Here is a 22,237-nt window from a genome sequence, read left to right as displayed (position 1 = left end):
TAATCACAGTGTAAAACATGTAATTTACTGTTGCCCCCAGGTGGCGCTATGACTGTAACTGAATATTGTCATGAAGATGTCTTCAGGTCAGGACTCTGATAAAATATGTGAAGTTTGGGGCAGATCAGACATTGTATGCCCGAGTTACAACAACTTCGTGTTTCATGGCGAAACATCGAACTTTGCCAGGCCGCCACGGACACGCCCTTCATCGAAAACTCTAGATCTTCGTAATTTAACGTCTCAAAGGCCTTTAGATTAGACTGACCAAATATGATGTTGATCTGATTAAAGCTCTAGGAGGAGTTCATTAAAGTACAACGTCTGGAAATGGCAAAAACTGCACAAATTTTGCAAAGAAAATTCAAAATATCTGACTTCCTGTTGGTTTTCAGATTTCACTCAAAGAGACTTTTTTTGTAGGTATAGGGCTGTTAGATGTGTGTACCTAATTTCATACCTGTATGTGAAACGTAGTGTCAGGGGCACTTTGTTGAAATTTTTTAGGTGGCGCTATCGAGCCATTTTGCCACACTTAATTCTGAAACCCATATCAGACGTAAATTTTCACCCCTTCTGATGCATCTGCAAAGTTTCATGAGTTTTTGAGTATGTTTCGGCCCTCAAAAAAGTGATTCACCTTACATGGCGAAACATCAGACTTTGACGGTCACCACGGACAAGCCCTTACACAAAAACTCAAGATCTTCGCAATTTAACATCTCAAAGGCCTTAAGATTAGACTGGCCATATATGATGTTGATCTGGTTTAATCTCTATGAGGAGTTAATCACAGTGTAAAACATGTAATTTCATGTTTCCCCCAGGTGGCGCTATGACTGTAACTTAAAATTGTCATATAGATGTCTTCAGGTCAGGACTCCAATAAAACATGTGAAGTTTGGGGCAGATCAGACATTGTATCCCCGGGTTACAACAACTTCCTGTTTCATGCCGAAACATCGAACTTTGCCAGGCCGCCTTCATCGAAAAACTCTAGATCTTCGCAATTTAACGTCTCAAAGGCCTTCAGATTAGACTGACCAAATATGATGTTGATCTGATTAAAGCTCTAGGAGGAGTTCGTTAAAGTACAGCATGTGGAAATGGCAAAAACTGCCAAAATTTTGTAGAGAAAATTCAAAATATCTGACTTCATAGTCATAGCGCCACCTGGGGGCAACAGGAAATGACATGTTTTACACTGTGATTAACTCCTCATAGAGATTTAACCAGATCAACATCATATGTTGTCAGTCTAATCTTAAGACCTTAGCAATGATAAATGTCAAAGATCTTGATTTTTCGTCTGTGGCGGACTGACAAATCTGATTTTTCGTCATGAAAGAGGAAGCTGTTGTAACTCAGGCATACTATGTCTTATCTGCGTCAAACTTCACATGTGTGATAAGAGTCCTGGCCTAAAGACATCTATATGACAATATTCAGTTAGCTATAGCACCACCTGTTGGCAGCAGGAAGTGTGGCACTTTTACATGATTTTGCTATAATTCTCCTTTATTTACTCGCTTACATTCATGTCGCCCACTTTTCACTGTTTTCCTGAGGCAAACAGGTGGCGGTTAGCCCGGGTGCGAGGGCCCTTTCATCGCTGCTTGCAGCTTTAATCTTCTTTTATTTTTCTTGTTTTCGCTGCAAATCAGCACACAGGCCATTCGTATTGCTAGCTTCTTGCGGGTTACCGTTTTTAATAATAAACCCAGTCTCACTTGAGAATTCCGGTCTTGCATGCGTGATATTGCATTGTTTCCTTGTCACATTTCCCGTGGGTTTGGTTGTGAAATGTAGTTTGAGTGCCAGACAGATGTGTCTGCGATTCTTTCTATTCTAAATTCGTACAGTGTGAAACCTTCTGTCGCCGATCCATCATGTATTTTGAACACAACAGCGACTGAATGCTGGCCAAGATAATCATGCAGTGTGAAAAGAACAGTGCCCTGGCTACTTTGAAAATCGTGCAGTCTGAACTCAGCTTCTGACAACCCTTATAAAAATTCTAGACCAAATTATATACTGTTATTTGAGCAAACTCCACAGTGCTCTGAAATAACTAATCCAGCCAAAATGTGAATCTGTGATTGCTGATGTTGTATAATCCTCATACTTCTATTCATGTGTTTTTTTGAACTCCCTGAGCTGTTGTTTGTGCACCAATCTTATGCACCAAAAGCATGCTTTCATTAAATTTTAATATATGTGGTATAAGATACAAAAAAATAAAAAATAAATAAATAAATAATAAATAAAGCTAAATCACAGAACCTGCAAAGACAATTTTAATGTCAAGTCTCAGGTAATAATAAGGTTCATGTCTAGATTTTTCTGCTCACTTACGCAAGTTTATTTTAAACAGCCACTTATATAATCATGTGAAATTTTACTGAAACAGGGGTTTTTAATAAATTTTAATTATATCAGTAAATAAATAATAATAATCCTAAAGAAAACAATAGGGCCTTCAGCCCCTTACAGGGCTTTGGCCCTAATAATAATCATTAGAAGAACAAGAGGGCCCTGCGCGCTAATTCGCTTGGGCCCTAATTAATATTAAAGTTTGATGCGTTGCCAAGGTAATTGTGTTTGAGATATCACAATTCTTTTCAAAGGTCTACATCTGCCATGTTTTGACATTATTCAAATTAAGTTTGAAGAAAATCGGCTAAAAATAAGATGTTGATCTCAAAAGCATGCTTAAAGTAACACATTTCCTGCTGCCAGTTGGTGGCGCTATAACTTTAACTCACAATAGTCACATCTATGTGATCAGCCTTGAACAACGAACACACAGCCGAAGATTCATCAAAATCAATTAATGTATGCAGAAGTTATAACACTTTGTTTCCCTTTTCTTGCCATAAATTTGTTGCCTCGCCACAGCCAAACCGTTTGAGATATCCAAAATCCGTTTGCAATTAAACAACTTCAATGTGTTAGCAACAAGTTAAAAAAAAGCTTGATGTAAATTGGATAAACCCTGTGGGAGTAGTAGTATAAAATTCATAGCCTGTTTTTTCAAAAAATTAACATTCAAACAAAAATAGCCGACTTCCTGTTGGTCGGAGCTAATGAATGTAAATTAGAAAATTGTTTGGCTTGATGAGAACAATATGTGTACCGAGTTTGGTGACTGTAGGAAAAACTAACCCCCCACTTTTGTCAAAAGGTGGCGCTACTGAGCCCCTCCACCACGCCCATTTCTATGGCTTTGTCCATGTCTACTGGTTGACAATATTGATGTGTGTGTCGAGTTTCATGCAATTTGAAGCATGTTAAGAGCCTCAAAAACACTCAAGAATATTATTACAGTTTGACCTGTTGCCATGGCAACAATATTTCAAATATCAAAAATCCTGTCATAGGTCTACATCTGCTGTGTATTGACATTACACTGATGAAGTTTGAAGCAAATCAGGTAAAAATAAGAGGGTGATCTCAAAGCATTTCAAAAAGTGATACACTTCCTGCTGCCAGTTGGTGGCGCTATAACTTTGACTCACAATAGTCACATCCATGTGATCAGCCTACTACAACCAACACACTCGTGAAGTTTCATAAAGATCAATATATGTATGCAGACGTTATAACACATTTCCTGTTTCCTTTTTCTCGCCATAAATTTGTTGCCTCGCCACGGCCAAACCGTTCGAGATATCAAAAATCCGCTGGCCATTTTTAATCATCAATGTCTTGACTTCATGCTGACCGAGTTTGGTGGCGATCGGATTAATCGTCTAGGAGGAGTATATCAAATTCCAGAGCATGCGTTTTTCAAACACCCCTTAATAGCTTACTTCCTGTTGGGGTGGCGTTTAACTTAGAGCATGAAAGTTGTTTGGCCCGATGAGGTCTATATGTGTACCGAGTTTCATACTAATACATGCAAGTGTGTTCAATATATGGACTGAGTTTTCTGACTTTTTTCATGGGGGCGCTGTCGAGCCCCCCTGCCACGCCCGGGTACCAGCCTCTGCTGCGTCCTAATGGCCGCAGTTTCCAATGTGTGTGCCAATTGTCAGGAGTTTTTGAGCATGTTAACGCCCCCAAAAGCCCCGGAAGACGAAAAAAAAAAAAAAAATCCTTAGGGGATCAAGAGGGCCCTGTGCGAATTTTCGCTTGGGCCCTAATAATCCTTAGAAGAACCAGAGGGCCCTGCGCACTAATTCGCTTGGGCCCTAATAAACGGAGCAAATCCAATAGGGTCCTCACACCATCGGTGCTCGGGCCCTAATAAACGGAGCAATTTCAATAGGGTCCTCACACCATCAGTGCTCGGGCCCTAATAATAATCCTAAAAAACAAAAGGGCTTTCAGCCCCTTACAGGGCTTTGGCCCTAATAATCCTAAAGAAAACAATATGGCCTTCAGCCCCTTACAGGGCTTTGGCCCTAATAATCCTAAAGAAAACAATAGGGCCTTCAGCCCCTTGGGCTTTGGCCCTAATAATCCTTAGAAGAACAGAGGGGCCTTCGCCATTTCATTGGCTTGGGCCCTAATAATAATAATAATCCTTAGGGGATCAAGAGGGCCCTGCGCGAATTTTCGCTTGGGCCCTAATTATGAGAAAGTTTCTCATTATTATGACTTACAGAATTATATATTTTTAATCAATTGTGGCGGAAACGGGCTTCCATAGTTTTGTAAGACTCTAGCCAGCAATACTTCCTCCAGCCGGTAGGGGTCATACTCCTGCCATGACCAACAGTACTTCTCCCAGCCACAAAGGGGCGCAAGATGTCTGTTGCCTGCAATCTTCCTCCCAGTAGCTAGGGGGCAACCAAGAACTCTCAATTGTGCTTTGCAATCATTGTTGATGATACTCACCTGTGTAGGGCCCTATTTAAGTTTGCCTTTAGCCATTGTTTTTTGTTCAGTCTTGAGCCTACCCTCCTGTGTATCCTGTTGCAAACCGTGAGTCTTTTGTAAGCCATTGTGCTTGTTTTGTTTTCCTTTTTTTTGTGGCTATTGGAAGCTTTGCTTCTGGTTTTGTTTGTACTTTGTTTTTTTATCTTTTTGTTCTTCTACAAGTAAAGCAACTTCAAGTTCATACCTCTCGTCTCCTTGAGATTATTCCTCTGCACTTGGGTCTGAAATTCCTCTGCCTTGAGCTAGCTCACTCAGGAAGAGCACCAGCTCTGTGTCCAGGAGATCAGGGTTCTAGCCCTGCTAATGACAACTTTTCAGATTTTAGCTTGTATTCTGGCAGTTCCTGCTTCCATATCATTACAGCAAGACTGAACCAAGAAATGGACCCAGCAGAGAGTCAAGGGCCTCCATCAAATGTGGAGAGAATTTTATCTGAGCTCACCAATCAAGCTACTGCTATTCAACATCATGAACGGATACTCACAGAAATACTTCAACGTTTGAACTCTCCAGCTTTGCCCCAAGATCCTCCGTCTCAGGAGGTTCTTGAGTTACCCACGCCACCTCCAATGCTTCCTCAACCTCAACCACTTCCAGCAGCTCCGCTTCTTGAGCCCAGGCTACCACCTCCTGAGAGATATGATGGAAATACCAGGGGCTGTCGAGGCTTTATCACCCAATGTTCTCTAGCCTTCCAACTTCAACCCAGTAGTTTTCCTACAGAGAGCAGTCGAGTGGCTTACATCATCACTTTATTAACTGGAAGAGATTTGGAATGGGCAACGGCTCTCTTGGAACATTGTTCACCATTCACTGCTGATTCTGTGCAATTCCTTGCAGAAATGAGAAGGGTCTTCCATCATCCAGGAGGAGGAGTAGGAAATGACCAACGATTACTTCAACTCACTCAAGGTGCACGCAGTGTAGCCGAAATGGCTATTGAGTTCCGTACACTGGCAGCAGAGAGTGGCTGGAATGAACAGGCTCTTCAAGCAGCATTTCATCAGGCTCTTGCACCTGAGCTAAAAGATGAATTGGCTTTCCGAGATCCTGCGCCTAATTTAGATTCTCTCATTGATGTTGCCATCCGAGTGGATAACCGTATTAGGGATAGGAGGTCCGAGAAACAACAAGACAGAGTCACACCCCAAAATTACGCCAGTCCAGTTCAACCTGCTTTCCAGCCTCTTTCCACAGAGGAACCCATGCAGCTTGGGAAGAATCGCTTATCACAATCTGAACGGGACAAACGTATGCGGGAGCGGCGATGTCTGTACTGTGGTGAACTGGGGCATTTTCGAATTTATTGTCCTGAACTTGTGGGAAAAGAGATTTCTCGTCCAGAGAGAGGGGGGCTGAGACGAGAGAAATAACTGACCCCCGATCTTCAGCTGGATTTTCGACAGCGATGCACTTCTCCTGGGGCAATGGTTGGCACAAAGGTTCTGCATTTATTGACTCCGGCGCTGCTGGCAATTTCATGGACAACACTCTGGCCAAGAGCTGGAGGATACCACTTATAACTCTCCAAGATAAGCTCACTATAACATCTTTAGACAACAGACCTCTGGGGTCCGGCCAGGTAACACACTGTACCATTCCTATTTCAGTTGAAATTGCCTCTCATCAAGAATCACTGTCCTTTCTCATTATAGACACACCTGAGTTCCCAGTCATTCTTGGCTATCCTTGGCTGGTTTCTCACAATCCTCAGATTGACTGGCCGACTGGCCGTTTTACTGGATGGAGATGTGCATGTCCAATGGCCGGAATTCTTTCATCTCCTGAGTCTTCTTGGGGGCCTAAACAACAACTCTGGAACCAACACGAGTCAAATATGCCAAGAACTAAGGTACTAGCCATTCCTCAAGTCAAACTAACACCTCCTGCTCTGATTGTTTCTCCTCCTGACCTATCTCGAGTTCCCCAGGAATATATTGATCTCCAGGATGTGTTCAGTAAATCCCGAGCCGATAGTCTTCCTCCTCACCGACCCTATGATTGCGCAATTGAATTGCTGCCAGGTACTTGCCCTCCTAGAGGTAGACTCTTCTCGTTGTCAGCCCCAGAGAGGTCAGCAATGGATGATTACATTTGTAAGGCACTGGAGAATGGATTTATTCGGCCTTCCACCTCACCAGCAGGGGCTGGGTTTTTTTTTTTGGGTAAAAAGGATGGAGGTCTTCGCCCTTGCATTGATTATCGTGGACTAAATAATATCACAGTAAAAAATCGATATCCACTACCACTTATGGCCACAGCCTTCGAACTTCTCCAGGGTGCTACCATCTTCATTAAGTTAGACCTCCGGAATGCGTACCACCTGGTGAGAATCCGGGAGGGGGATGAATGGAAGACGGCTTTCAACACCCCTACAGGGCATTACGAGTATCAGGTGATGCCCTTCGGGCTAGTTAATGCCCCAGCCGTCTTCCAAGCCCTTATCAATGATGTTTTGAGAGAGTTGCTCAACAAATGTGTGTTTGTATATCTCGATGATATTTTAATATTTTCCCAGAATTACGAAGACCACGTTCAACATGTCCGGCAGGTTCTCTCTCGTCTGCTCTTGAACAACCTCTTCGTCAAATTGGAGAAAAGTGAGTTCCACAGCACTACAGTTTCTTTCTTGGGCTTCATCCTCTCATGTGGTAGTGTACAGATGGATCCCAGCAAGGTTCGTGCAGTCCTGGAGTGGCCTCAGCCTGATTCAGTAAAACAGGTTCAACGCTTCCTGGGTTTCGCAAACTTTTATAGGAGATTTATTCGAGGCTTCAGTTCCATTGCAGAACCTCTCACAGCTCTCACCAGGAAGTCTAGCGCACCCTTTCAGTGGACGGAGAAGGCTAACAAGGCTTTTGAACGACTTAAACAGCTGTTTACTTCAACTCCCATATTGACCCTACCAGATCCAGAGTTACCGTTTATTATCGAGGTGGACGCATCGGACGTGGGTGTGGGAGCAGTTTTGTCTCAGAGAATGTCTAGAGACCATAAACTCCATCCTTGTGCCTTCTTTTCACGTCGTCTTACAGCAGCAGAGAAGAACTATGACATTGGGAATCGGGAGTTGCTGGCAGTTAAGCTGGCATTAGAGGAGTGGAGGCACTGGCTGGAGGGTGCTAAACATCCATTTGTGATATGGACCGACCACAAGAACCTTATTTACATCCAGGGAGCCAAGAGGTTAAATCCTCGACAAGCTCGGTGGGCCCTTTTCTTTAACCGTTTTGACTTTGTCCTCTCTTACAGACCTGGTTCCAAGAATATTAAGCCTGATGCTCTGTCAAGGCAGTTTGAGTCCCAGGAAGAGGAGGGCAGGGCAGAGCCCATCATACCAAGGTACAGAGTACTGGCAGGCATCCAGTGGGACTTGGAGACTGCAGTACAGAAGGCCCAAATTCATCAACCAGACCCAGGTAATGGCCCATCGGGTCGCCTCTTTGTGCCTAACACCATCAGGTCTAAGGTTCTGCAGTGGGATCATGCCGCACCATCATCTGGACATCCAGGGGTCTTAAGGACCCTAAAGCGGATCCAGTCTAAGTTTTGGTGGCCCAACATGGGAACTGATGTTCAGAGAATGGTTGCTGCATGTTCCACTTGCGCCCAGAATAAGGAACCTAGAGCCCTCCCTCAAGGTAGACTACATCCCCTCCCTATCCCGAGACGACCCTGGTCCCACATATCCATGGATTTTATTAGTGGCCTACCCAACTCTCAAGGTAACACAGTGATACTTGTTGTTGTGGACAGATTTTCAAAGGCATGTCATCTCATCCCCACATCTAAAATTCCCACAGCAGGCCAGACAGCAGAACTTCTCATGCAACATGTCTTTAGGATTCATGGGTTTCCTCAGGATATGGTGTCTGATAGGGGTTCCCAGTTTACCTCAAGGTTCTGGAAGGCTTTTGGACGTCTAATCGGTTCCACCATCAGCTTGTCCTCAGGGTTCCATCCCCAATCCAATGGCCAGACGGAGAGAGTGAACCAAGAGATTGAGAAAACCCTCAGGTGTCTGGTCTCCAACAACCCGTGTACATGGAGTTCCCAGCTGGTCTGGGCAGAATTCGCCCATAACACTCTCCATCACTCATCACTGGGTATGTCTCCATTTGAGTGCCAGTTTGGGTTCCCCCCCTCTCTCTTTTCTGAACAGGACCTTCAAGCACAGGTTCCAGCAGCAGCCCAGTTAGTCCGGAGGTGCCGAGGAGTCTGGCGGAGAGCTCGGGCAGCCCTATTAAAGTCATCCCGGGAACAAATGAAACAGGCCAATCGACGTAGGCGGATTGGTCCGTCACTCCGTCCAGGTCAGAGAGTGTGGCTTTCAACTAGAAATCTTCCATTACGCCTAGAGTCACGGAAACTAGGTCCTAGATACATTGGACCTTTCAAGATTCTCAAGAGAATAAACCCAGTCTCTTACCGACTCCTATTGCCCAGGTCTATGCGCATACACCCCACATTCCATGTTTCATGCCTCAAACCTGTCATCTACTCTCCTTTGTCTCCTGCAGTTAGACCACCTCCAGTTCCTCAGATGGTGGAGGGGCAACCAGCTTACTCCGTGCAGAGACTTTTGAACATGCGCAAGGTACGGGGAGGGGTCCAATACTTGGTTGACTGGCAAGGCTATGGTCCAGAAGAGCGCTCTTGGGTGCCAGCCAGAGACATACTGGACCCAGAGCTCATCAAGGACTTCCATCGACAACAGTCGAACTTCATTAAAAGGAACGTCAGGAGCCGTTCATCAAGAGAGGGCTCCTGTAAGACTCTAGCCAGCAATACTTCCTCCAGCCGGTAGGGGTCATACTCCTGCCATGACCAACAGTACTTCTCCCAGCCACAAAGGGGCGCAAGATGTCTGTTGCCTGCAATCTTCCTCCCAGTAGCTAGGGGGCAACCAAGAACTCTCAATTGTGCTTTGCAATCATTGTTGATGATACTCACCTGTGTAGGGCCCTATTTAAGTTTGCCTTTAGCCATTGTTTTTTTTTCAGTCTTGAGCCTACCCTCCTGTGTATCCTGTTGCAAACCGTGAGTCTTTTGTAAGCCATTGTGCTTGTTTTGTTTTCCTTTTTTTTTGTGGCTATTGGAAGCTTTGCTTCTGGTTTTGTTTGTACTTTGTTTTTTTATCTTTTTGTTCTTCTACAAGTAAAGCAACTTCAAGTTCATACCTCTCGTCTCCTTGAGATTATTCGTCTGCACTTGGGTCTGAAATTCCTCTGCCTTGAGCTAGCTCACTCAGGAAGAGCACCAGCTCTGTGTCCAGGAGATCAGGGTTCTAGCCCTGCTAATGACAACTTTTCAGATTTTAGCTTGTATTCTGGCAGTTCCTGCTTCCATATCATTACAAGTTTCCATTCACCAAGTTACCTTGATTACCACCCACTGCCTTGAATTCATAAATTTATATTGATAAGTCAAGTCCTGCCATATAGCTTTTTACATTCAAAAAGCTGTTTCACTCAGAAATGTTACAATACAGAAATCAAGTCAGCCATAACTTCCATTATGACTTTAACCCTTTAACACGTACGATCACACCGGTGTGATCAGTCTTGGCTGGCCCCAGGAGCGTACGATCACACCGGTGTGATTAGAATGTTCAGTGCATTACGTGATCAACTGCCAAATTCAAATGTGCATGCGCGCTTTAACTGACGCTAAACCAGAGACGGACGCGCGCAGCGCTTTTCATATCACATACATGCAGTGTTTTCAACCAAATAATGTTAATTTCAGGTTTCAGACATTTAAATGCCCATGAGTACTAACAAAACAATATATTTAGAGTTTGTAAAATACACAATGATGTCTATAGAAGTGGAAATAACAACCCTTTCCATTTTAACTTGACAACACGTTTAATTCATATCAGATATACATTGTGAAAGTAACTTAAAAGCTTACTCTAATCTTCCCCAGTTCACTGGCATACTTACTTTCATGTATTTCGGGAGAAGTGGATAAATTCACGGGTTGTAAATCCAACAGATCTGATTCTCTGCGTGGTGCAAACTAGCATGGCGGCGCCCATTGCTCATATGACTCAACTAACGTGATCGTTATAAAGGTGTTTAAACAGCAAAGCTCATCCACTTGCACATATTTGACAATCGGAATATTAGATATTTTATGCTATATTTAACAAATTTGTGAATATTTTAAATAAAAAAGGAAAAATTAAATGAAAGCATATCATCATTCATACAGTGCTGTGGTGTGTCACATAACAAGCAATGGCGCGTCACCATGGAAAACAAAGTGATACATTCTAAATAACGGTCGCCTTAAAAAAACTCACGCTGGGGGGTCATACAGAATATTTGAAACTTACGTGCGAAAGGGTTAAGTTTGCTGAGCAGAATACAACTTATGAGATGACGTGAAATCAAAAATAAAAATGTCAAGATGCAATAGAGGTTTGCTTTTGTTACATTTTGTTTACATTTACTTAATTTTTTTACAGTATTGTTTAGTTAGACTTGGACTCAACTCTGACTTAAGTCCGACTTGGACTCGAACTTGACCTGGACTTGATTGGTTAAAGACTCATACTCGACTAAGGTAGACTCAAATCCAACACTACTAGAAAACATTGCTCATTTAAGAATGTGTATTTATTGCATGGACAGAGCAAGAACATAAATGTAAGTATATAAAATGCATAGGCATAGTTGCATAGTTAAAACCTTGCCCTCTTTTGCTTGCTGTTGATGGTTTTAAACTGAATGTTCAAGGCAAAAATGTTTAAAATAACACTGAAATAAGAATGTGCTGTTTATCTTTCAATAATTAATAAATAATGTGAATATTCTGATCAAAATCTGACTTCTAACCTGTAATACTGCCTTAATTATAAATCATGCACTGTTCGTTTGTTGGCCAGAGGAGAACTGGCCCCCCAACTGAGCCTGGTTTCTTCCAAGATATTTTTCTCCATTCTGTCACCTGTTGGGTTACTTGCCACTGTCGCCTCTGGCTTGCTTAGATGGGGACAGTGTTGGGTGTAATGCGTTAGTAAGTAACGTGTTACAGTAATTATAAAAATAAAAAGCTGAGATTTTCCATTTAACTTCATATTTGTTGTATTAAGGAGACCTTGGGCTGTTAGAAATGCATGTTGGTCAAGCTCCAGCTCTTTTTGTAAATGACAATGTACAAGCAAACCACAAAATATGTCCACCCTGTCATGGACAAAACCAAAGTCTTTTGATAATGAAACTGCTGAAAATTATTGGTTTCCCTATAAAATATGTAATACTTGCAATTTCTTTTCTAAATAACATCTAACAACAAATATATCTGGTCAAACTTTCATATAATATTAATTGGTCCTCTTTTCTTTATAAAATCACACAAAAGGTTTTGCTAACTTGTTAAAATAATTTGCTAATTTTCATAAATGATGAAGTTGACAGGGTGGACAAGATGACAGGGTGGACAAAGACTTTAATGGGTGAATAAAACGGGAATATCAGAGAAACAACAGGAACAAGAAGAAACCCTTAAGCAATATATGACATTCTGGGGCGGTTTCGCGGACAGGGTTTAAATTAAGCCAGGATAGGCCTTAATCTAGAATAGTTTATCATGTCTTAAAAATGGCTTTCTGAAAAACAGATTAAGTACAGATTACTAAAACCTGGACTATGGAGTCCAGACTTAAAATAAACTAGATTAATTTAAAACCAACTGTGCAAATCTGAATTAGCATGAGAGAGGTTGCCTGTAAAACATGGAATGAACCAAGAAAAGCTTAAAATTGCATGGAACTGAGAAGCAAATCCAAGGAAAACAATGGCAGCAGAAAAAGACTGCAATCTAAAAAAAAAAATAATAATATTTTACTAAACAAGAGACAGTTCTTTTAAAGCAAGCAAAATACATCAGCTGTGAAAAAAAAAGAAAAAGAAATGCCAGGAAATCTGTTTGTAATGAATTCTATTTAAAAAGATGAATTATATATATATATATATATAATCCTATGATTGATTATTAATGCTTTTGTTTTGTCTTCACATAGCAACAAACTAAACAAATATCTACAAATGTTACTGGTTTGACCATATATATATATATATATATACACACACACACACTATATATACACACACACACACTCACTTTTATTGAATCTCTTACTTTTTGTTGCTTATATTATCATTACTTTATATATATACTATTGCCCACCACATTAATCTGACGTTGCCAGCTTGTAATCTTTGAATCTAAATCACTGTTTGCATCTCGCTAACTTGTTTAACTTGTCATCAGTCTCGCGCGCTCCTCTTCCAACGCGTTCAACAAACAGCTGTGGCAACTCGGATCAGTCTACAAACACGGTGAGTTATGTCATCCTTTCCCAGTGTTATATCGTGTTCCATCTGTCACATGTTAAGCATAGCCCTCTCTGTCAGCAATGAGGGATTTACATGTCATAAATGTAGGGAAATAGTCAGGCTGACAGAGAGAAATCTCAGAATTAGAGACACGCATCCAAACTTCAATCGAGGATAGTAAGAATGCAGGGGCTTCAGATACTGTTTTGGATGCGACTAGCTTAGTGAACTCTGTACATTGTTTGGTCCCGGCTGTAGAACCCGCGCAGCAGGGCACTTGGGTAACGATGAGGCGGCCTAGTCGCGGAAAACACCACTCTTCCGTTCCATTAAGAACATCAAACAGGTTCTCCCCACTCAGTGACGCACCCACTGAGAATCCTGTTGAAAGTGCCCTAGTAATTGGCGATTCTATTACACGGAACGTGAAAATAGAGACACCAGCCACCATAGTCACGTTTGCCGGGAGCCAGAGCACCTGACATCAAAACAAATTTAAAAGTGCTGACTAATGCTAATCGTAAATACTCTAAAATTATTATTCACGTCGGCACAAATGATGTTCGACTTCGCTAGTCGGAGATCACTAAAATTAACATTAAAGAGGTGTGTGAACTCGCAAGTACGATGTCAGGAGAAGTAATTTGCTCTGGTCCCCTTCCTGTTCGTCGGACTGATGAGATAGTTAGCAGATTATCATCACTCAATGGCTGGCTGTCTAAGTGGTGTCCGCAGAATAATATAGGTTTCATAGATAATTGGAAAAGTTTTTGGGGCAGACCTGACCTGTTGAAAAGAGATGGTATTCATCCCTCCCGGCATGGTGCTGCTCTTCTCTCTAGTAATATGGCACATAGTCTTAGAGCTGAAACATGACAAACTACGGCCCAGGTCAGGAAGCAGACAGACTGGCTAAACCGACCGTCTGCTAGCTGCCTCACATTACATAAGTCAGATAAATCCCAACACATAGAAACTCTTACACCTAGATATTATCACATAGAGACTGTGTCTGTACCCCAAATTAATAAAAACAAAAAACTTCCAAACCCATTTAATGGAAATTTTAATTGATGTTCAACAAATAAAAAAATCGAGATATTAATGATAAACAAATGATAAAGCTTGGGTTGTTAAATATTAGATCACTTTCTTCAAAAGCACTTATTGTAAACAATATTATCACAGACAATAATCTAGATGTGTTGTGTTTGACAGAAACCTGGCTAAAACTGGATGATTACATTACTTTAAATGAGTCCAGCCCTCAAGGTTATGATTATCGACACAATCCTCGACAGAAAGGCAAAGGGGGAGGTGTTGCTGTAATTTATAGTAATATTTACAGTATTAGTCAAAAGTCTTTCAAATATAATTCCTTCGAAGTGATGGTGCTTTACGTAACATTATATAAGTTGACATTTGTGTTGGCTACTGTATACAGGCCACCAGGACACCATACAGACTTTATTAAAGAATTTGCTGATTTTCTATGAGAGTTAGTACTAGCTGCAGATAAAGTCCTTGTTGTTGGTGATTTTAATATCCATGTAGATAATAAAAAAGACTCATTGGGATTGGCATTTACAGACATTCTAAATTCTATTGGTGTTAGACAACACGTGTCAGGACCCACTCATATTCGTCATCATACTTTAGATCTAATATTGTCACATGGAATCGATATTGATGCCGTTGAAATTCTGCAGCAGAGTGACGACATCTCAGACCATTATCTAGTCTTGTGTATACTACATTTAGTTAAAGAGGCTAAACTGCCTCCCTGCCATAAATATGGTAGAACCATCACTTCTACCACTAAAGATCGCTTTATAAATAACCTTCCTGATCAGTTTCATCGGCTTAGCATACGAGACAGCTTAGAAAACCTCGATGTTGCAACAGAAACTATTGACTCTGTCTTTTCCAACACATTAGATTCAGTCGCTCCTTTGCGTTTAAAAACGATTAAGGAATTTAATCCAATGCCATGGAACAGTGAGCAGACTCTGGCCCTAAAAACTGCAGCCAGAAAAATGGAGCGTAGCTGGAAGAAAACAAAACTAGAAGTATTTCGCATTTCATGGAGAGAGAAAATGATTGAGTACAGAAAGGCCTTAAAAACTGATAGATCTGCCTATTTTTCAAAACTCTTAGAAGAAAATAAACACAACCCTAGGTATTTATTTGATACAGTGGCTAAATTAACAAGAAATAAAGCTTCAACTTCTGATGTTTCCAAAGAGCACAGCAGTAACGACTTTATGAACTTCTTTACTTGCAAAATTGATAATATTAGAGAGAAAATTATAACCATGCAACCGTCTACTACAGTATCGTGTCAGACATTGCATTGTAGTGTCCCTGAGGAAAAATTCATTTCATTTACTGCTTTAGGAGAGGAAGAATTGTCTAAACTTGTTAAATCATCAAAATCAACAACATGTATGTTAGACCCTATACCAACTAAGCTATTGAAAGAGATGATTCCAGAAGTCATAGATCACCTTCTTAATATTGTTAATTCATCTTTGTCATTAGGATACGTACCAAAAACTTTTAAGCTGGCTATTATTAAACCTCTTATTAAAAAACCACAACTAGATCCTAAAGAATTAGTCAATTACAGGCCGATCTCAAATCTTACTTTTCTGTCAAAAATACTAGAAAAGGCAGTTTCATCGCAACTATGTTCCTTTTTAGAAAGAAATAATATCTGTGAGGATTTCCAGTCAGGATTTAGACCGTACCATAGTACTGAGACTGCTCTCATTAGAGTTACTAATGATTTGCTCTTATCATCAAATCGTGGTTGTATCTCTCTATTAGTGTTACTGGATCATAGTGCTGCATTTGACACTATCGATCACAATATTCTCTTAAATAGACTTGAAAATTATGTTGGCATTAGTGGAATTGCATTGGCATGGTTCAAATCATACTTTTCTGACCGTTATCAGTTTGTAGTAGTAAACGATGAGATATCATATCGATCACAAGTTAAATATGGAGTACCGCAAGGCTCAGTACTAGGACCATTGCTTTTCACTCTGTACATGCTACCCTTGGGAGATATCATTAGGAAGCATGGCATTAGTTTTCATTGTTACGCTGATGACACTCAGCTCTATATTTCTTCACGTCCTGACGAAACTTACCAATTCACAAAATTAACAGAATGCATAGCTGATATAAAAAACTGGATGACCAGTAATTTCCTACTACTAAATTCAGAAAAAACAGAGGTTCTAATTTTTGGACCAAAAACTTCTTCACGTAATAACCTAGAATATTGTCTAACACTTGATGGCTGCTCTGTTAAGTCTTCGTCGTCAGCTAGGAACCTGGGTGTGCTCTTTGATACCAATCTTTCATTTGAAGGCCATGTTACTAGCATCTGTAAAACCGCTTTCTTCCATCTTAAAAATATATCTAAACTACGACATATGCTCTCAATGAAGAATGCAGAACAGTTAGTTCATGCGTTCATGACCTCAAGGTCAGATTACTGTAACGCTTTACTGGGTGGTTGCTCCTCCCGCTTGATAAATAAACTACAGCTCGTACAAAATGCAGCAGCTAGAGTCCTTACTAGAACTAGGAAGTATGACCATATTAGCCCAGTTCTGTCGTCACTGCATTGGCTTCCTGTTAAACATCGTATAGATTTTAAAATCTTGTTAATTACTTTCAAAGCACAAAATGGTTTAGCCCCCCAGTACCTAAGCGAGCTCTTAATGCATTATAGTCCTTCACGTTTATTGCGATCTCAGAATCGATCCTTCTCCTATTTGGTACCTAAACTGTGGAACAACCTTCCTAGCATTGTTCGGGATGCAGACACACTGTGTCAGTTTAAATCTAGACTAAAAACGCATCTCTTTAACCTGGCATACACATAACACATTATATATTTATATTTTCAAATCTGTTAAAGGATTATTAGGCTGCATAAATTAGTTCAGCCGAAACTGGGAACACTTCCTATAACACCAAATTTACTTGTTACATCAGAAAAAGAATTTCTGTTTATCCCGAGGTTTACCGTAGTCAACCGGATTCGGGGCCGTTTCCAGATGAGACCGAGGACCGGTGCCTTGACACGACCACAACGCAGCCCTGTATCAGCAGAGATCGAGTCGACTAGATCATCCATTGTGAAGACATCACCAACACGACAGCCAGTGCCACAGTCACGACTATTAATCATGTTTATTTTATCAAAAGAGTAATGTAACTATGGCTATTTTGCAAGTTCTTTACCAACCTACACTTCACCCAAAAGGCCTGTAGGTGGCACAAAGACTTAAATTTAACCAACTATGATAACTTCGTTAGATGGTAAATCAATACAAAACATGGTTTTGGTGAGCGCTTTGTAATATGTATTAGATTTTATGTATTTGTATTAGACATTAGATTTTAAAGCAACACAATTCGTTTGCAATAAGACAAACAAGATTCAAATTGCCAGGCAAATCCGTAAAGCAAAGAAAAAAGTGCTATATAAATAAAGGTGACTTGACTTGACATCAATATCGATATATATCCAAGTAATACATGTGTCTTCTTTGAAACACAACGTTAATCTGAAGTTAAACCTGCCCCCTGGTAGGTTTAATTTAAGCCTCAATTTAGTCCTGGAGTAGCTCTAGTCTGCCTCCAGGAAATCAGTTTATTAAACTCTGGACTAGACTAAGTCTAGGACTATTTTAATCCATGACAGAGAAAACTAATTTCTGTTATTCTGGTTTAAATGGCCATTTTATTCTAGGACTAGGCTTAATCTCTGTCCGGGAAACCGCCCCTCTAAGTATTAAACTAAAACTGCTCACTTGATTTGTTTAAAACTGTGGCTTCATTCATAACGAATCACCGCTTTGTGTTGCTCAGAGATGCACTACAGTTCTGCTGTAGCTTTGTTTGGAACTATTTTTTGTTGGCAAAATAGAACAAAAACAGACAATATTGACGATATTGTGTTTATTAACTTGTTGTTTATTTTATTGTTGTATTAAATAAATATCACATTTGCAAATCGAGCAGATATTCAGGAAAACAGCACTTTTTCTTGTGTGATTGCTTAACTATATAATTTGCTATAAATATTAGACAAAAACCCATTTGGCATTTTTAATCCTGATATCTTGAATTTTAGGCACATTCTAACTACATTCTAACAGGCTACATCACACAGTGAGTTGTTGTCATACATCATCTTCCATCACTATGCAACTGCATACCATGTAATATGGCGTACAGGTCTGGGCCGGGACAGGGTGCACTAAATGCGTTAATTTCAATGTGTTATTTTTTCCATAATTGATCGCACCAAATTAACACGTTAAATCATTAGCCCTAGTGAAAACATTATCAGAATGTGGCAAAAACTATGCACATGTCCACCCTGTCATGGAAGGCTTGATGACAGGGTGGAAATTTTTGGCAAACTTTTGCATTTAATGGACACATGGTGTACCTTCAGTTAGCGAAGTGATTCACTGTTGAAGCTGACAGTGTACGGTTTAAAATATATATTTTGAATTTCTGAAGTTTTTATATTAATTAATTTTTTTAACAACCAACTACAAACACAATATGATGAAAGTTAGGAAATATAAGTGTAGATACTCAGTGTACTTGCAGCAGATGTTTTAACCTCCATTGAAGAAAGACCAAATGGGGCTGGGGATGTCACTGACTACATCAGATGGTTTATTAAATGGGCGTTTACCCCAAAATGACAGGGAGGACAGCGATTTCAGGGACACGTGCAAAATGCTTAAAGGTGCCCTAGAACCAGTTTTTACAAGATGTAATATAAGTCTAAGGTGTCCTCTGAATGTGTCTGTGAAGTTTCAGCTCAAAATACCCCATATATTTTTTTAATTGCCTTATTTTGGGGCATCATTAACTATGCACCGATTCAGCACACGGCCCTTTAAATTGTGCGCTCACAGTTTATACAGTTATGATTATGCAGTTATTTTATATTTGATTATTCAATTTCTGTGGTATTTTTACTCACTACTATTAGACCTACCTGGAAAAAACAATATAGCATTGTTTTATTTGTATTTTTATATATTTTTATTGTGGTATCGAGTATTGTGCACTTTTGGTGGTATCGGTTCTGACTACTAGATTTTTGGTAAAGTGACATCCCTATTTTTTACTAAAAAAAATGTAAGTATTATAGTATATGTTTTAATAAAGTTAAAATGTTTTAAAAAGCTATAAAAGGCTAAACTATTCCAAGTTTGACTAAATTATTTAAAGTTTCCTTATAGGGATTTTAAGAAGTAATTAGTAAGCTACTTATTGAGTAATTAAATTACTTTTCAGACAGAGCGATTAGAAAAGTATTTTAAATACAATATTGATGATGTAATTAGTAATTAGTAATTAATTACTTTTTTTTTTAAAGTAACTTACCCAACACTGGTTGGGGACACTTAATATTCAACAAGATTATTGATCTGCCTGCATTGACACCATTGTATGAGAGCTGCTGTATAGATAAATTAACTAAATTAATAACTAATGATGCTGTACAGCCAAAATTATGTTCCTGCTATCACTGTAAAGCTGCTATGAAGTAATCTGCATTGTAAAAAGCACTATATAAATAAAGATGACAAAGTGTTAAAGTTGTGTTCGTTACTATAGCAAAAGAGTTTTCTTTCCGAACTGTTTATTAATTTTTTATTTAAAGTGAAAATAAGATAAAAACCATCTTATCATGGAGAAGTGTGTTATAAAATGTTACAAAAATATATTTATTAGGAATAATCGCCAGTAAACATGAGAACAAAAAGAGAGATCATCCATCCATCCATCCATCCATGATCTGGCAGCTATAGAGGCCTGCATTTCCGTTTGAGATCAATGAAGAACATTATTTATTTATTTATTCACGCATTCATCTGTGATAGTTAAGTTTACCTGCGTATGCTCTGAGAGAGTGACGTTTGCCTCCTGAGCGTCCCTAGTCTGTCCCTTGTAGATGGACTGCTGTCCGATAATCCTTCACTTGACTGCTGTAGACTCAAACTCTTCTTAAAAGATGGCCGCAGGGACTATAAAACACAAAACACTCATGCAGTTAAAATGAACATTTTAAAATGAAAATTATCCTAAGCTACTCATCCTCAAGCCATTCTAGGTGTATATGACTTTCTTCTTTCTGATGTACACAGTCGGAGTTATAATAAATAAATATTCTGATGCATGAAGCTCAAGAAAATGCATCCATCCATTATAAACGTACTCCACATGGCTCCAGGGTGTTAATAAAGGCCTTCTGAAGCAAAGCGATGCATTTGTGTAAGAAAATTATCTATATTTAACAAGTTATAAAGTAAAATATCTAGCTTCCACCAGACCACCTTCTGTATTTAACTTACGAAGAAAGTGTAAATTTCTTGCAGTTCAAATTATTCAATAATGATTTTAAATCATAGGCTTTAATTTGTATTTGACAAACCATCCAATAAAGTAATTTTAAAAAAAAATAAAAAATAGCAATCCACTGTTTTTTGTTGGACATGGCCCATGGTGAAATGTAATTTTCAGTTTGTGTCAGTACACATCAATAATCAAAATGTTCTTATATGTATAGTTAAATGTATAAGAAATAAACACATTCCTGTTCAGTCACACAAACTGTCCTGTGACTCCTGTCACTGCCTTAAAATAAACACACAAAACTAAAGTTTGCACTTTAAGAATTATTGTTGTAATTTCATGTTCACTTAAGCTTTATTGAACTATTTATCATGCTTTAGTTTTGTTACTAAATAACTAATTTGTAAAATCATTTCAGCTATGTGTTATAGTTTTTCTGACAGCTAGATGGTGCATTACTTTCAGAAAGCATTTACAGTAGGAACCAGCCGAGATTGAGAATCGGGGTGGCGAAGGGATGCAGAAAACTGTCAAGGTAACTAGGTGAGTTACTATGGTAACAAGTAACTGTGAATATGCTTCCTCTCGAGCTGATTAGATAAACCAACTGAACGTGCTCCTCCCGAACTTTGTTTATAAAACATAATTTGTTGCTTGAATTCTGCAGTCTCTCGAGATGTAGACATGTAAGTGGCTGACAATTAGCTGAACATATACTGGTTTAATTAATGACAGCCTACATTTTAAAATCTTTATTTGAATATGGCAACATGATACTTTGTTCTACAATATTTTTATGAATAAATCACTGACAGAGATCCCTCCCCTATCAGCCAATCACTGTGGGCATAGTTAGTAAGCGTGTTGACATAAACCATAGCAATGAGGTCAACCCCGCCCCTTCTCTTAGCTTTAAGCCCCCTGTAGTCAATCAATTTATCCCTTAAAACTCATCTTTGATCACCAAAATGGCATTTAAACATTTTTTCCTATGGAAGAAAATTTCTTCATGCCTTAAAATAGCTTGAATGTAACTCTACGTCCTTGCTTCATTTATTATACGCAGATCTATGAATATGCTATTACTACACTCACTCGCACAAGTTTAGAGAGCCACTCGGTCAACTTACTGTGGTAAACGCTGCACAATGGCATCACTTTTTACAACGTTGGACACATGACGGTAATTAATACAATTAGCCTTTTGCTAAGGCTGCTCGATTTATTGCAATTAAATCACACACGATTTGGCAGAGGCTGCATTTATTTAATGCGCAGCTTGTCCGAGCTGTACGGCTCTGTGATCAGTAGTAAATGCTTCTCCATCTGAAAGCCAGAGAGTGCTCTTGCGCAGAAACTCAAAATATGCCCTGCCGCAGAAGATAACATGCATCATATCGCTGTAGCTGAATAAACAGAAGATTAAAACACTTTGATTAAACATGACTAATAAACAAGACTGCCTTATTCTGTGTAAGAAGCCACATCATCTCACAGAAGGATGCTCAACTGTCGTTATGAATTGAGTTTGAAGTAAAAACGTTATTAAATGTTGTCTTTTGTTGGAGAAGATGTTAATAAATGCTTCTCATATCTAG

The 22,237-nt window shown here is 39.6% G+C and overlaps 1 protein-coding gene across 3 annotated transcripts in view; it reads right to left on the bottom strand.

Moving 5' to 3' along the window:
• The window catches only part of LOC137010875 (inactive rhomboid protein 2-like), a 185,906-nt gene that overhangs the window by 141,801 nt on the left and 21,868 nt on the right, over positions 1 to 22,237 (bottom strand). For all 3 annotated transcript variants that reach the window (XR_010893416.1, XM_067373275.1, XM_067373276.1), the window contains exon 4: positions 20,178 to 20,311. Coding sequence is in view for 2 of the 3 variants with exons in the window: in XM_067373275.1 (XP_067229376.1) it covers positions 20,178 to 20,311 (134 nt within the window). In the remaining variant the exon portion in view is untranslated. The remainder of the gene's footprint in view (positions 1 to 20,177; positions 20,312 to 22,237) is intronic.

This window comes from Chanodichthys erythropterus, chromosome 21 (assembly GCF_024489055.1).
Source record: "Chanodichthys erythropterus isolate Z2021 chromosome 21, ASM2448905v1, whole genome shotgun sequence".
NCBI classification, from domain to species: domain Eukaryota; kingdom Metazoa; phylum Chordata; class Actinopteri; order Cypriniformes; family Xenocyprididae; genus Chanodichthys; species Chanodichthys erythropterus.
The sequence above is the reverse complement of the archived record's forward strand: the minus strand, read 5'-3'. Positions and strand labels throughout refer to the sequence as shown.